The 13,940-nt window shown below is 36.4% G+C and overlaps 1 protein-coding gene across 2 annotated transcripts in view; it reads right to left on the bottom strand.

Moving 5' to 3' along the window:
- Positions 1-13,940, bottom strand: part of MCM8 (minichromosome maintenance 8 homologous recombination repair factor) — a 42,695-nt gene that overhangs the window by 19,165 nt on the left and 9,590 nt on the right. For both annotated transcript variants that reach the window (XM_059895923.1, XM_059895924.1), the window contains exons 6-9: positions 9,269-9,372; positions 8,284-8,482; positions 4,503-4,588; positions 153-304 (exon numbers count right to left, since the gene is read on the bottom strand). In XM_059895923.1, the coding sequence (XP_059751906.1) occupies positions 153-304; positions 4,503-4,588; positions 8,284-8,482; positions 9,269-9,372 (541 nt within the window). The remainder of the gene's footprint in view (positions 1-152; positions 305-4,502; positions 4,589-8,283; positions 8,483-9,268; positions 9,373-13,940) is intronic.

The raw sequence follows: 13,940 nt of genomic DNA, 5'->3' as shown, positions 1-13,940 counted from the left end.
ATAAATAAACTTTTATTTTAGAGGAAAAGTTTCACCTATATAAGAATCAAGTTCTTTAAATTAATGGAAATTCAGAAGTATCTTAAAAAGGGAAAAGATGAATGCTGACAAACTACTGAGGGACAATCGAATTGAGGAAAGTTATACCACACCTTCCTCAGCATTTGAGACTTTGACAACTCCAGTGATAGTGACTGTGTCTCCTGGGACACAGCTATCCACAAGATCGTGAACAAGCTCACATTCTATTGTTCGTGGAATCCGACCTGCTTCTCGCTGATCATCAGACATCAACTCCTGGATTCTAAAAAGTTAAACAATTTTCAGTCAGTACATATACTGACTTTGGGTTATTTTGTCAACATATTAACTATTCAGGGTCCACATGGTGCTGAGCTAGATAAAGGGCAGTTAGTTTAAAAAAAAAAAAAAAAAAGAAAAAGTTCAATGGTATATCTAAAACTACTTCAGCAATTTCCAATTAAAGATGGCAGAATGGGCACATGCATTTGCCTACCTTCCCTCTAAAGTGTCCACCAAAATAACAGTCACTAAAAGAGTGAAGAGAAGTTTTGGGGCATGCAGAGGTGCCATCAACAAATAAGAGCTATTAATGAAATTTTATAAAACAGCAAATGGGAAAGTATTGATCGACAAAATAAAATGAATTCCAGAATACACACGGGAAAAATTTGCAAGGGTACAAGAGAAGTGGGAGCCAATGTTCTCAGCCCTAGAGAGGCTTCTAAGTTGGAGGTGGCAGGAATGGAGAGTGGGAGCAGATGGCTGAAACAAAACAGGATAATCAACTGAAAGACAAGTCACAGAATAGCTGTTCAGAAATTATTTGGAAGGTGGGTGGATAGGTGGGTAGGAGAAGAATGAGGGCATCCCAGGAAAGCCATCAGGCTTTCCCACCTGGCAAAAACCAGAGCACTGTTTTAAGGAAACAGAGCCATCTACTCTATGAGGGGAACTAAGGTGTCCAGAGAGGATATCAGAGCTCCAGCATAAGCCTCCTCATTCTGGCATTTGAGGAGCCCAAGCCAAATTCAAAAACACATTCATAAAGCAAAATCTGGTAGTCAAAACCCTACCCTCTATCCAGGGATGAGGCTTTTTGAAGAAAAACTCCTACCTAAAAAATAGCAAAGGAAACCTATCCTACCTACTCCAAATAATTTCTCATTCCTCATCAGATATTTGAGGATGAAATGGCAATAATTAAAGAAGGAGAAGAGCATTAAAAACAAAGAAAAAACTGCTTAAGAGTTTCTGAGAAAATGTTACCATCATAAAACAAGAATGAGCTGCTATGAAAAAGAAACTATTGGAAAACAAGTGTGAGATCAGAAAAATTAAAGACATGTATACAAAAATCAAACACTTATAGAAGGGATACAAGCAAAAGCCAAAAAAGTCTAGAAAAGAGCATAAAGAAAACAAAGGGTGAAGGACAAACAACTGAATGGATACACCTGATAAGAAGCCCAAAGAGAGAACACAGAAAATAGATATTCTAGAGTTGAAGGGCCAATCAGTATCAAGCAGGATGAAGACACGATTAGATAGACTCAGACGTTTTCAGAACACCATGGATAAAAAGATGACGAAGAGTAGGAAAAGTGCTAAACAACAAAGTTATAGTCCAAATATGAAGCATATTAAAATATGGGATAATTCAGTGGAGTATAAGAAAAGAATCCATTTTGATTTTGATGCTTGGATCATTTTCCTTTAAGGGGCAAAAAGCGAACAAAACAAAACAACCCAGTGACACAAATTACATTCTTTCTCTTGGCATCTGATCACCTGACTTGATTCTTTGTTGAACAATATTTACGTTATCATAAAAATGTAAGTGCTGTTTGTTGGTTTCATTAGATACGACCTATGAATAAAACATGGAAGATAATTCTCATTAGAAAACAGAAATAAACCTTGACAATTTAAATGTAACGTCATACAGAAAAAAGTCTAGAGGTGGAAGGGGGAGAAGGGACAGCAGGTACCATGTCTCTAACATCCTCAGCTCACAGAGTGGATGAGTAAAGTGAAGGAATAGACATAAGAATGTTATCTAGAATTATGTATAAGGCAACAAGAAGTTGTGGGAACTGTGGCCTTCTATGCTGATTGACTTTTTAAAAACATACACATTACTTTAAAACTTTTTAATTTAATCACTTAAATGATGAATGTAAGTACAAACCCTGCTCCATGGTTACCCACTACTTTCACCCTCAATGCATATTTAAACACTGGCGAACTGCAATGAGAAGTGTCAGAGTGACACAACATGCTAAGGTCACCTTGCTTTAAAAAAGTATATTTTTAGGGACTTCCCTGCTGGTGCACTGGTTAAGAATCCACCTGCCAAGGCAGGGGACACGGGTTCGATCCCTGGTCCGGGAAGATCCCACATGCCGTGGAGCAACTAAGCCTGGGCGCCACAACTACTGAGCCTGCTCTCTAGAGCCTGCGAGCCACAACTACTGAAGCCCGCATGCCTAGAGCCCGTGCTCCACAACAAGACAAGCCACCGCAATAAGAAGCCGGCACGCTGCAACAAAGAGTAGCCCCCACTCGCCAGAACTAGAGAAAGCCCGCACGCAGCAACAAAGACCCAAAGCAGCCAAGAAAAAAAAGGAAAAACAGTATACTTTTTGACTTTTCTTATTAAAAGAACACATATTTCTATGTGTCACCTTTGTAAAAAATTAAAAACACAGATAAACAGAAAGAAGAAAATAACAATTACTTTCATCTCACCTCCCAGACAGTATATTCTCAACATGTTTTTGTATTTACCAGTGTTTTTTTTTTTTTTTAAATAAAGTCAGTATTGTACAGTAGAGAACATTCTGTGACCTGCTTTATCACTAACTTCATTGTAAACATTTTTGGATGTCATTTCAAAACACTCTCCTACATCATCATAATTAGTGGCTACACAATAATTCATAGTATCATCCTTTTTATAATATTTTCTTCAGATGTTTAGGTTATTCTCCATTTTTGGTTATCAACACTGTGAAAACATACTTTCAGCAAGCTATTTCTGCACATACTGTGACTGTCTTCATCAGGTGAACTTCTAGAACTGGGACTGCTGCAACTGTTAAGGCTTCCGATTCTGATATACACAATAAAGCTGTCACCTTGACTCATCCAAACATTTCAATGCACTAGTTGAGAAACAATAACTTAACTCCTTATGGCCATCCAAGCTAGGGCTCAGAAAAAACTGAAACTGAATTTACTGTATATGGCAGGAAGGAGGCCTTTCTTCTAGGGCAAAAAATCATTTTATATACCTATATAGTAATAGAATAAAACAATTAATTATGTAAGCTAATATTGCATTAACAAAGTTTTACTATAACTAACTCATTTAAAATGAACCTGAGCAATACCTTACTTTTAAAAACTCAAGAAAAGGATTTAAATGTCCTCCTTTTCTCAGTCATCTACCCCTAAGTTTGATTTCCTAACATTAGGAGATGATCATTCAAATCCAGTTAAAATATTTAAGCCTATTTTTAGTCTATTTTTACCTGAAAACAAAGAAATTTTGTTCAAATAATTAAGTCACTCCGAATCTTCTATGCATCTACTGTGAACCTTATAGCACCTTTAAGGCCCTCACCACCCCCTTCAGTGGTGAAAGTGCTATAGACATGGGCTGGAAACCAGGCTCCCCCACATGATCACACTCAAGAGTTTTAAACATTTCATCTTTTATAAAATGGAGTGTCTGTAAAGATCTCAGCATAGTGCACAGTTAATTATTGTATATATTGGTCTTGGTTTTTATAGGGCATTAGGAGGTCAAGCTAGGACAGGGCTTGGTAGCAATCTACTTCACTTTTCCCCTATGTTCTTAGTTTTCAAAGACCATCTGTTTCAGCCAAGTTTCCTGGATAGCACCCTGACTTCAAAACTACCCATTATTTTATATTTAGGGATAAGTTATGGGACTACAGCCAGAAAAAAATGGAATAAATTGTTAAAAATATACACACATAGAGAAAACTATCTGACTTTAAAAAAAACCCAGTTTTTTTTAATCACCTATAGAAAATGTCTCATGGATACTGTGAACATAAAATGAAACATATCTATTTCTAAGGGATTCTCTATTTTAAAACTTCAAAACAATATTATTTCTAGGATATCACATTATGGAACGAAACATACAGCTTTGCTTATATATACATCCAATTCAATGAGTCACATAAATGAGATATAAAATGATTTCCCAATAGCAAAAGGACATAATACTTGCACATTAAATCCTTTCTGGAATCTGATAGAAAACGAATCTCAAATAAAGACAATTGTCACTCCAACACATAACTCTGCACCAAGTAAACCTTTTACTATATACTTTATCACAATCTACAGATAAGAATCAAAGTATAATACAGGAATACTGTAGATTTACTTGGCAGTATGAGAGCTCTAAAACCTGCCTTTTATTTAATAGTCTGATTGCTTACTTGATTGACTGCCAGTCCATCGTAGCTGTGAGAGGAGAGCTTCGGAGAGCAGTAAATGACTTCCCTCGACATGCAGGCACAGGACACTGCAACAAGATTAATTCGCATTTAAATTTTGATAAACTACAATCATATCTCAGGAAAATTCAAGTTAAAATGCTTCATTTAGTATTGGTTTAAAAGTTGGTCCCAGAATGGTATTAAAGGAAGATGAACTAAAAGCTGCAATGACTTTCTATTTCCTTCTGTACTGATTTTGTTTTTGAGGCACTTTTTCAGCTGGTCCCTCTTGATGACTGCTCTTATTCTTTCTGCTGTGGGTATGCAAGTCTCTTTACACACCTGTCACACCAAGCACTTATTCCTTCCTTTGTGCCCAAGTAGTCTCCCAATCCTTGAACATTCCCTTGTATCCTGTCCCACATACCCAGCCCCAATCCTCTCCTTTTCAAAAGCCTTTCCTGGGTCTTCTTTAATCCCCAATTCTCCTATCTAACCTCCTTTTGCACTGTTTGTATAGTATAATATTTATTGTACCACACAGGCAGTCCTCAACATGTAAGTCAGTTGTGTTCAAGTTTTCGTAAGTCATTTGTTTGCTGTTTGTACCTCAAGATGCATTTATAAATACAGAGACTGTGGCAGACTGTGTTTTCCAAATACGGTTGTAATAGTATCTCCCTTCAAACCTTTCTAGAACCTTGCCACTCCCCTATAAAGAGCTGGAGTCTAATTTCCCCCTCCTGGGATGTGGACAGGCTTGTGACTCACTTTGTAACCAACCGAATGTGACAGAGTAATGCTGCCTGACCTCTGAGGCTGCCTCAAAAGAGGCAAAGCCATTTCTGCCTGTCAGCTGGACCTCTGTCTCTTGAAGCTATTGGCAGTCATGTGAGCAGAATGAGCGTCCTGAGCTGCCATACTGTGTGCAAGAAGCCAAAACCAGCCCACACAGAAAGATAACGCGGAGGAGAGATGCTGGCCAGTGCCCAGTCAGTCCAGTCGCTTGTTGTTCCAGCTCCATAAGAGACCAAGAGCCAGAAGTACCCAGACAACCAGTTCTTCCAAACTCCTGACCCACAGACACCATGTGAAATAATAAAATGATTGTTGTTATTTTGAGCTACTAGGCCATAGGGTGATTAGTTATGCAGCAATAGTGACTGGAACAACTGTCTTTCTAATCACTTTGATTCACTGAGGTTCAGACACGAGTAATCAAGTCAGCGTTACTACCTACTGTATTAGAGGGCGTGGAAATACCTTGACAAAATAATGTTTACAGAAAATATCCAATTTAAATCAGGATTTACATTCTGTCCTTGCCAGGGAATTCTCTGGAGGCCCAGTTGTTAAGACTGTGCTTTCACTGCTGAGGTCACAGGTTCAATCCCTGGTCAGGGAACTAAGATTCCACAAAACGAGCAGAGCCAAAGGAAAAAAAAAAAAAATCTGACTTCTCTGACCTAAAGGCAGTCCTGAATCTTAAGCCGAAATAGTAGGTGACACCCATTTACCAACACCATTGATTATTCAGAACCAATAGCTGAATCTAACATACTCTGTTCTTCCTAAAAGAGGAAGCCTTAGGAATTTCAATCTGAGTAAAAATGTAATAAATGTTAAACTTATTAAAGTCTAAGGATGATAAAGGCAACTCTGGAAAAGAAGAATCGGTATGGCAAGTCTTCCTACCTTATCAAAAGTTTTAATAAGGTCAATGTAAATAGGATTGTGTAGACCTGGTACAGGACCAGTGAAATAACACAGACTCACATGTCTACAGGAGCACAGTGTACTACAGATGATGTATTACACATCAGTAGAAACAGAGGGCTTAATTAATAAATGGTGACAACTGGCTTTCCACCTAAAGGAATAAAATTAGATCCTTAGCTTCATGCCATTCAAAAAATTAAATTTCAGATGGACGAAAGATCTAAATAGAAAAAACAAGACTTAAACGTATTGGAAGAAAATGTAAGAGAGATGTTTATAATGAGTGAGTGAGGGAGGCCTTCTTAAGCCATGCAGAAAATGTAAAAGTCATAGGAAAAAGACTGATCAATTTAACCATGTCAAAATGTATTGATAAAACTCTAAAACAAAAAATGTAGGGACTTCCCTGGTGGCACAGTGGTTAAGAATCTGCCTGCCAATGCAGGGGACACGGGTTCGAGCCCTGGTCTGGGAAGATCCCACATGCCACGGAGCAATTAAGCCCGTGCGCCACAACTACTGAGTCTATGCTCCAGAGTCCGTGAACCACAGCTACTGAAGCCCGTGCACCTAGAGCCCGTGCTCCCCAACAAGAGGAGCCACCACAGTGAGAAGCCCGCGCACTGCAACAAAGAGTAGCCCCTGCTCTCAGCAACTAGAGAAAACCCACGTGCAACAGCAAAGACCCAATACAGCCAAAAGTTAAATAAATGAATAAATAAATAAATTAAAAAAAAAATGTACCACAAAGTTAAAAGATAAACTAAAGACTGGGAGAAAATATCTATAATGTAAGAAATCAATGCTCAGTATCTAGAATTCATAAAGAACTCCTATCAATAGTATAAACAGAAAAATGAATAGAAAATTCAATAAAGAAAGAAACTGAATGGCCAATAAAGATGTGAAAAGATGCTCAAACATAACAGAAATCACAGAAATTCATATTAAAAATGAAATACCATTTTACATCCACCACTCTGGCAAAAATTTAAAAACCTAACAATACCAAGTGTTAATGAAAATATGGGGAAATGGTAATCACTTGACACCACCAGCAGGGGTGTAAGTTGACACCAACATTCTGGAAAGTACTTTGGCAACATCTAAAAAAGTTAAAAATAAGCATAGCATATAACCGAGAAATTCCTCTGCTAAGGAGACATGTACAAGAATGTTCTCTGCAGCATTATTTGAAATTATGAAAAACTGGAAACAGCACAATGTCTGCCAAAAGCATGGATAAACAGTGGCTATTCATTTACTCCACCCAACAAATGAAAGAATTAGATATGTATTAAGATAGGTAGAACTCCAAAATAACCAAATGAAAAAAAGTTGTAATTTGTTACATTCAGTATATCATTTACGTAAACATAAACAAAACAAATCCTACATATATAGTCAAGTATGAAAATGTAGACTTGAGGAATACATGCTGATTTCAGAATAGTGGCTCTAGGGGTGGAACAAAGTTAATGGAACAGAGGAGGGAAACAAAGAGACTTTACCTCTATAACACTTAATATTTTTTGTTAAAAAAATTAGCTAAATATTTGCCAACTCATAATGGTAGTATACAGATATTAGTTACATTATTCTCTACACTTTTCTATAGTTTTAAAATTTATAGTTTAAAAAAAAAGTTAACAAAAAAGGAATGCATCACTTTCCAACAGCAGAATAAAGGAAAGAAAACAATATGTGTACCTATTAAGTCAAAATATAAAAATATGAATGGAAAGAATACAAATTAACTTCAGGATAATGACTGTCTCTGGGAATGGTACAAGCAAGGGGTAAAAAAAGACAAAAGCTGTACCAGTAATGCTTTACCTCTTTCAAGATACAGCTGGAACTGGAAAAATGTAAATTCTGAGTGGTGGGTAGAGATGTTTCAAATATTTATTTTCTGTACCTTTAAGTATTTTATAATTAAAAAACTGAAAATAAACAATAAAAATAAGCTCTGTATTTAGAAACACTGGGAAATGTTTTCTGTAAATTGATTTGCCTTCTTTACCAAGATAAAGAAGGAAGTAGTTAAAGAACATGGTATCACCTTTGTAGGAAGATTATATTTTCCATCTGGAAGAGAAAAACTCTGAATTTCTCCACATGCAGCACAAAGAAAAGCCATCTTGGTACAAAGAGGCTTTATATTACTGACACGAACCACTGTCCCTCTCAGAGCAATGTATTTTCCATAGTAATTTGCTCGGACATTCTTGAGCTGTGTTAAGGGCTCATAGTTGTATACCCTAAAAACAAAAACAGGAACATATTTATCTATACATTTACAATGAGCAGAAAGCTGAGGTTGTCTGCATTTTCACAAGTCCCTTTTAGAAGCAATTATGGAATTCTCAAACCATATCACCCCCATATATATCAGGAATTTTACAAGTACTAAGTCATTCTTAAAAATAAAAAAAGTTAAATCTTCCCTTTTCCTCTTGTCTCATTGGCTGTTCTCTAGGGAAAAAGGAAAAAAATAATGCCAAAAGGAAAGTCTCAGATTCAGCAACTTCTGAGTCTCCAACTTCTTTTTCAAGAAATGTTAGGAAATGTCTTTTTTAAATTCTAAGGAAAAAAAAACAAACAACCTTGATGATTACTTTATTCATCTCTTCTAATGAGAATTTAAAATCTTATAATACAATAAAAAGTTGAATTCAAGAAAAAATTCCATTTGTTCTCTGTGTTTAATAGAAATCTAATAAATTTAACAAAATTTAATCACACCACTTAGTGTATCACATGGATTATTAAAGGTAAATAGCAGGGTCTTAATAAGCATACATCCAAAATCAATGCTTACAAAAATTTGCAGGTTCACAAATCAACTTATTTAGGCAGAAAAAGCTTATTTCTATCACGATCTCTTCAAATTCAGCAGGTTCACTTGGGTGTGATGACCAATGAGTTAGCAAGAAACTCATATGCTTTTTACTGATTTCTTTGGCTTTATAAAATTAGGTTCTCACTCTTAAATAGTCTTTAATGCCTTTTTCTGAATAATAATTCAATATCAGCAAATTCCTCACCTTGTATGAATGTGTGGCACATTTACCATTGTTTCCCCATTTCTAGACAATCCTTCTTGGGCTTGTAACTCAGCTGCATGCCTTTCAAGATCCTTAGTTAACACCTAGACAAGACAGACATTTACTCAAAAGTTTGAAAACAAGATATCTTCTTGAAGCAGAACTCTTTTATAGAGAATATGAAGTTAAGACTATAAACAGCTACCCACCACCTCCCATCAAGAGCCTCCCATCAAGCCTCTTAGATAGCCTCATCCACCAGAGGGGAGACAGCAGAAGCAAGAAAAACTACAATCCTGCAGACTGTGGAACAAAAACCACATTCACAGAAAGACAGACAAGATGAAAAGGCAGAGGGCTACATACCAGATGAAGGAACAAGATAAAAACCCAGAAAAACAACTAAATGAAGTGGAGATAGGCAACCTTCCAGAAAAAGAATTCAGAATAATGATAGTGAAGATGATCCAGGACCTCGGAATAAGAATGGAGGCAAAGATCGAGAAGATGCAAGAAATGTTTAACAAAGACCTAGAAGAATTAAAGAACAAACAAACAGAGATGAACAATACAATAACTGAAATGAAACCTACACTAGAAGGAATCAATAGCAGAATAACTGAGGCAGAAGAACGGATAAGTGACCTGGAAGACAGAATGGTGGAATTCACTGCTGCAGAACAGACTAAAGAAAAAAGAATGAAAAGAAATGAAGACAGCCTAAGAGACCTCTGGGACAATATTAAATGCAACAACATTCACGTTATAGGGGTCTCAGAAGAAGAAGACAGAGAGAAAGGACCAGAGAAAATATTTAAAGAGATTATAGTCGAAAACTTCCCTAACATGGGAAAAGAAATAGCCACCCAAGTCCAGGAAGCACAGCGAGTCCCATACAGGATAAAACAAAGGAGAAACACACCGAGACACATAGCAATCAAATTGGCAAAAATTAAAGACAAAGGAAAATTATTGAAAGCAGCAAGGGAAAAATGGCAAATAACATACAAGGGAACTCCCATAAGGTTTACAGCTGATTTCTCAGCAGAAACTCTACAAACCAGAAGGGAGTGGCATGATATACTTAAAGTGATGAAAGGGAAGAACCTACAACCAAGATTACTCTACACAGCAAGGATCTCATTTAGATTCGATGGAGAAATCAAAAGCTTTACAGACAAGCAAAAGCTAAGAGAATTCAGCACCACCAAACCAGCTCTACAACAAATGCTAAAGGAACTTCTCTAAGTGGGAAACACAAGAGAAGAAAAGGACCTACAAAAACAAACCCAAAACAATTAAGAAAATGGTCATAGGAACATACATATCGATAATTACCTTAAACGTGAATGGATTAAATGCTCCAACCAAAAGACACAGGCTTGCTGAATGGATACAAAAACAAGACCCATATATATGCTGTCTACAAGAGACCCACTTCAGACCTAGGGACACATACAGACTGAAAGGGAGGGGATGGAAAAAGATATTCCATGCAAATGGAAATCAAAAGAAAGCTGGAGTAGCTATACTCATATCAGATAAAATAGACTTTAAGATAAAGAATGTTACAAGAGACAAGGAAGGACACTACATAATGATCAAGGGATCAATCCAAGAAGAAGATATAACAATTATAAATATATATGCACCCAACATAGGAGCACCTCAATACATAAGGCAACTGTTAACAGCTATAAAAGAGGAAATCGACAGTAACACAATAATAGTGGGGGACTTGAACACCTCACTTACACCAATGGACAGATCATCCAAAATGAAAATAAATAAGGAAACAGAAGCTTTAAATGACACAACAGACGAGATAGATTTAATTGATATTTACAGGACATTCTATCCAAAAACAGCAGATTACACTTTCTTCTCAAGTGCACACAGAACATTCTTCAGGATAGAGCACATCTTGGGTCACAAATCAAGCCTCAGTAAATTTAAGAAAATTGAAATCATATCAAGCATCTTTTCTGACCACAACGCTATGAAATTAGAAATGAATTACAGGGAAAAAACCGTAAAAAACACAAACACATGGAGGCTAAACAAAACGTTACTAAATAATCAAGAGATCACTAAAGAAATCAAAGAGGAAATCAAAAAATACCTAGAGACAAATGACAATGAAAACCCGACAATCCAAAACCTATGGGATGCAGCAAAAGCAGTTCTAAGAGGCAAGTTTATAGCTATACAAGCCTACCTCAGGAAACAAGAAAAATCTCAAATAAACAATCTAACCTTACACCTAAAGGAACTAGAGAAAGAAGAACAAACAAAACCCAAAGTTAGCAGAAGGAAAGAAATCATAAAGATCAGAGCGGAAATAAATGAAATAGAAACAAAGAAAACAATAGCAAAGATCAATAAAATTAAAAGCTGGTTCTTTGAGAAGATAAACAAAATTGATAAGCCATTAGCCAGACTCATCAAGAAAAGGAGGGAGAGGACTCAAATCAATAAAATTAGAAACGAAAAAGGAGAAGTTACAACAGACACCGCAGAAATACAAAGCATCCTAAGAGACTACTACAAGCAACTCTATGCCAATAAAATGGACAACCTGGAAGAAATGGACAAATTCTTAGAAAGGTATAACCTTCCAAGACTGAACCAGGAAGAAACAGAAAATATGAACAGACCAATCACAAGTAATGAAATTGAAACTGTGATTAAAAATCTTCCAACAAACAAAAGTCCAGGACCAGATGGCTTCACAGGTGAATTCTATCAAACATTTAGAGAACAGCTAACACCCATCCTTCTCAAACTCTTCCAAAAAATTGCAGAGGAAGGAACACTCCCAAACTCATTCTATGAAGCCACCATCACCCTGATACCAAAACCAGACAAAGATACTACAAAAAAAGAAAATTACAGACCAATATCACTGATGAATATAGAGGCAAAAATCCTCAACAAAATACTAGCAAACAGAATCCAACAACACATTAAAAGGATCATACACCATGATCAAGTGGGATTTATCCCAGGGATGCAAGGATTCTTCAATATATGCAAATCAATCAATGTGATACACTATATTAACAAATTGAAGAAGAAAAACCATATGATCATCTCAATAGATGCAGAAAAAGCTTTTGACAAAATTCAACACCCATTTATGATAAAAACTCTCCAGAAAGTGGGCATAGAGGGAACCTACCTCAACATAATAAAGGCCATATATGACAAACCCACAGCAAACATCATTCTCAACGGTGAAAAACTGAAAGCATTTCCTCTAAGATCAGGAACGAGACAAGGATGTCCACTCTCACCACTATCATTCAACATAGTTTTGGAAGTCCTAGCCACGGCAATCAGAGAAGAAAAAGAAATAAAAGGAATACAAATTGGAAAAGAAGAAGTAAAACTGTCACTGTTTGCAGATGACATGATACTATACATAGAGAATCCTAAAAATGCCACCAGAAAACTACTAGAGCTAATCAATGAATTTGGTAAAGTTCCAGGATACAAAATTAATGCACAGAAATCTCTTGCATTCCTATACACTAATGATGAAAAATCTGAAAGAGAAATTATGGAAACACTCCCATTTACCATTGCAACAAAAAGAATAAAATACCTAGGAATACACCTACCTAGGTAGACAAAAGACCTGTATGCAGGAAACTATAAGACACTGATGAAAGAAATTAAAGATGATACCAACAGATGGAGAGATATACCATGTTCTTGGATTGGAAGAATCAATATTGTGAAAATGACTATACTACCCAAAGCAATCTACAGATTCAGTGCAATCCCTATCAAATTACCAATGGCATTTTTTACGGAACTAGAACAAATCATCTTAAAATTTGTATGGAGACACAAAAGACCCTGAATAGCCAAAGCAGTCTTGAGGGAAAAGAGCGGAGCTGGAGGAATCAGACTCCCTGACTTCAGACTATACTACAAAGCTACAGTAATCAAGACAATATGGTACTGGCACAAAAACAGAAACATAGATCAATGGAACAAGATAGAAAGCCCAGAGATAAACCCATGCACCTACGGTCAACTAATCTATGACAAAGGAGGCAAAGATATACAATGGAGAAAAGACAGTCTCCTCAATAAGCGGTGCTGGGAAAACTGGACAGCTACATGTAAAAGAATGAAATTAGAATACTCCCTAACACCATACACAAAAATAAACTTAAAATGGATTCGAGACCTAAATGTAAGACCGGACACTATAAAACTCATAGAGGAAAACGTAGGAAGAACACTCTTTGACATAAATCACAGCAAGATCTTTTTTGATCCACCTCCTAGAGTAATGGAAATAAACACAAAAATAAACAAATGGGACCTAATGAAACTTCAAAGCTTTTGCACAGCAAAGGAAACCATAAACAAGACGAAAAGACAACCCTCAGAATGGGAGAAAATATTTGCAAACGAATCAATGGACAAAGGATTAATCTCCAAAATATATAAACAGCTCATTCAGCTCAATATTAAAGAAACAAACAACCCAATCCAAAAATGGGCAGAAGACCTAAATAGACATTTCTCCAAAGAAGACATATAGATGGCCAAGAAGCACATGAAAAGATGCTCAATATCACTAATTATTAGAGAAATGCAAATCAAAACTACAATGAGATATCACCTCACACCAGTTAGAATGGGCACCATCAGA

The sequence above is a fragment of the Balaenoptera ricei genome, chromosome 15, assembly GCF_028023285.1.
Source record: "Balaenoptera ricei isolate mBalRic1 chromosome 15, mBalRic1.hap2, whole genome shotgun sequence".
NCBI lineage: Eukaryota > Metazoa > Chordata > Mammalia > Artiodactyla > Balaenopteridae > Balaenoptera > Balaenoptera ricei.
Note: the sequence above shows the minus strand (reverse complement) of the source record. Positions and strands in the feature narration are given on the sequence as shown.